This window comes from Morone saxatilis, unplaced genomic scaffold (assembly GCF_004916995.1).
Source record: "Morone saxatilis isolate NCDOM2014 unplaced genomic scaffold, NCSU_SB_2.0 Contig19, whole genome shotgun sequence".
Taxonomy (NCBI): Eukaryota; Metazoa; Chordata; class Actinopteri; family Moronidae; genus Morone; species Morone saxatilis.
This window is the reverse complement of record NW_023339751.1, coordinates 22,492,060-22,494,540: the sequence shown is the minus strand read 5'-3', so window position 1 is coordinate 22,494,540 and position 2,481 is coordinate 22,492,060. Positions and strand designations below refer to the sequence as shown.

The window sequence follows — 2,481 nt, the reverse complement described above, 5'->3', positions numbered from 1 at the left end:
AGGTCCATTTACCATTTACAAAAGCATTTTCAACATGTCAGACAGCTGTTCCGATGTATTAGATCACATCCCATATGAACAGTTGAGCCGAAGTCTTCAGTAGGAATGATTTCGATAAGAATGAAAAAAGTGTGCATGTAACCCTAGGTAATGACCCTTCCACTGCTTTCAGGACTTTCTAGAAGCCAAAATAACATGAAATGCTCCAGTTGTCAGTTTTTTTTTATTTAAAAATGCTGGCAGGGTCAAATGCAGACATGACTAACATGCTCTTTTTTGTGAAGAATTGTCTAAAAATGATCCTACTTTCTGGCAAACAAATACATAAGAAATCTGTTGTGGACCTTACATATTGCTGCTAATTCTGACAAGAGGGATTAAGCAAGGGATGTATACATTTGAGCATGCGGGTAAATGGTAAAACCCGTTGTGTTAAACCATTGCATGACTGCATCTCTTTCCTGTTAGGCGGCGTACCATTCATTGAGCAAGGCTTCACCACCTCTATCCTCCCAGCTTCAGACAGTGCTGGTTCCTCCATTTCCAGTCCCACAACCACAGACAGTGGCCTGGATACCTGTTCCAAAGCCACCTCCAGGGAAGACCTTTCTGACCTGGAACAATGTAGCTTATCTGTGACAACCCCTGGGACTGCTAGCATACACCCTGCCACTGAGCCTGGCTCTCCGGATGCACAGGTATAGCTGTTTTGAATATCAATAGGACGACCAACAATCTCCTGTTTGCTCATGATCAGTTCTTGCACACAAAAACATTGTATTTATTCTGTTTGTAACTTTTTCTGCCTTTCCCTATCTCCATGTTCATTTTGAGAAATTGTGTCTGTTATTGGTGTGTACTCAAGTAATGCTAGTGAGATCCTCATCTTTTAACTTGATGATAACCATGATTTGTGTTCCATTTGCATCTAGTCTGAAGGCAGGCAGGTTGAACCAGTTCATTCAGCCTCAGTGGAGTCCATCCCCGAGGTTCTGGAGGACAAAGAACCCATCACCGAGCAGTCAGACAGTACCTCTGTCCATGACATGGACTATGTCAACCCCCGTGGTGTCCGTTTTACGCAGTCCACACAAAGAGACGGTACAGATACTGAATGGGTTTCAATCCTCTGTCTTCTCTTGGTGTTGCTTTCATTAAAAGTGTTTTGTTAACCTTGATATCCCATTTTAGAAGCAAACTGGTTGACTTTAAAAGCTACAGTGATTGTGTTTTTATTTTACACACTGAGGATATTGCTTTACTTGTCAGACAGGAATCTACACAGTTATGTGTTCTTCATTAACCTCTGTCCTCCTCTGTACCTCCACTGTAGGAGCATCCCTCATCCCTTATGGCCTGCCATGTCTAAGGGAGCTTTTTCGCTTTCTGATCTCACTGACCAACCCCCATGACCGCCACAACACTGATGCCATGATGCACATGGGTTTGCAGCTGCTGACTGTGGCATTAGAGTCGGGACACATTGCTAACTACCAGTCTTTACTAGGACTGGTCAAAGATGAGCTCTGCAGACATCTCTTCCAGGTAAGGTAGAACATACAAATGAATGCTCGTAGCTCTATTGTTTGTTGTTAAAAATGACAGTTGCTATTAGGGAGTTTTTCTTTTGTGCATGCTTTTTGCACAGTTTTGTTTAATTTAACAATGATCACCTGGGAATAACAAACTGACACGCTGCAATTTGTACTTTAAGATTTTTATTAAAACCCACCTCGTTTCATCTGATTCGATAGTGAATGAGTGAACTGGCATCAAAAACAAAATCTTTGATCTGAGACTGGACTGATTTTCTATCTTAATATTTAAATGTACCTTTTCTGTGGTCTGTGTTGTAGTTGCTGTGTGTGGACCGTATGAACCTATATGCTTCCTCCTTACGAGTTTGCTTCTTGCTTTTCGAAAGCATGAGAGTACATCTAAAGTTTCAGCTTGAGGTAACTGTATTTTCTATTCATCAAATGATATTTATTATACATTGACTGCACTCCAAATATATGGTAAAAACAAATCCTGGGGAACTAAAAATCATCACCCTGTGTGATAAACTGATAGATGTACCTGAAGAAACTGATGGACATCATCACGTCAGAGAACATTAAGATGCCCTATGAGATGAAAGAGATGGCTCTAGAGGCTCTGGTCCAGCTGTGGAGAATCCCCAGCTTTGTCACTGAGCTGTACATCAACTATGACTGTGACTTCTACTGCTCCAATCTGTTCGAGGACCTCACCAAGCTGCTGTCCAAGGTAACATCCCCTTCTGGGATCACTTTAAGTTAATTGACGATTACTGGTGTTCAAAAGCTCATGAATTCTTTGTTGTACATAATACTTTGGAAGTCGTGTTGGATTGGCCAAACATGTTTTTCAGGTATCTTAAATAATTACATTTCTTCTACCACCATATTGAATTTTATCGGCAGGTTTTTAAAAGTCTTGAAATGCACTAAATTCAGTTCC

The 2,481-nt window shown here is 41.0% G+C and overlaps 1 protein-coding gene across 5 annotated transcripts in view; it reads left to right on the top strand.

Moving 5' to 3' along the window:
• Positions 1-2,481, top strand: part of gbf1 (golgi brefeldin A resistant guanine nucleotide exchange factor 1) — an 85,860-nt gene that overhangs the window by 55,180 nt on the left and 28,199 nt on the right. For all 5 annotated transcript variants that reach the window (XM_035663158.1, XM_035663156.1, XM_035663157.1 and 2 more), the window contains 5 exons: positions 469-698; positions 933-1,101; positions 1,334-1,545; positions 1,857-1,955; positions 2,074-2,268. In XM_035663158.1, the coding sequence (XP_035519051.1) occupies positions 469-698; positions 933-1,101; positions 1,334-1,545; positions 1,857-1,955; positions 2,074-2,268 (905 nt within the window). The remainder of the gene's footprint in view (positions 1-468; positions 699-932; positions 1,102-1,333; positions 1,546-1,856; positions 1,956-2,073; positions 2,269-2,481) is intronic.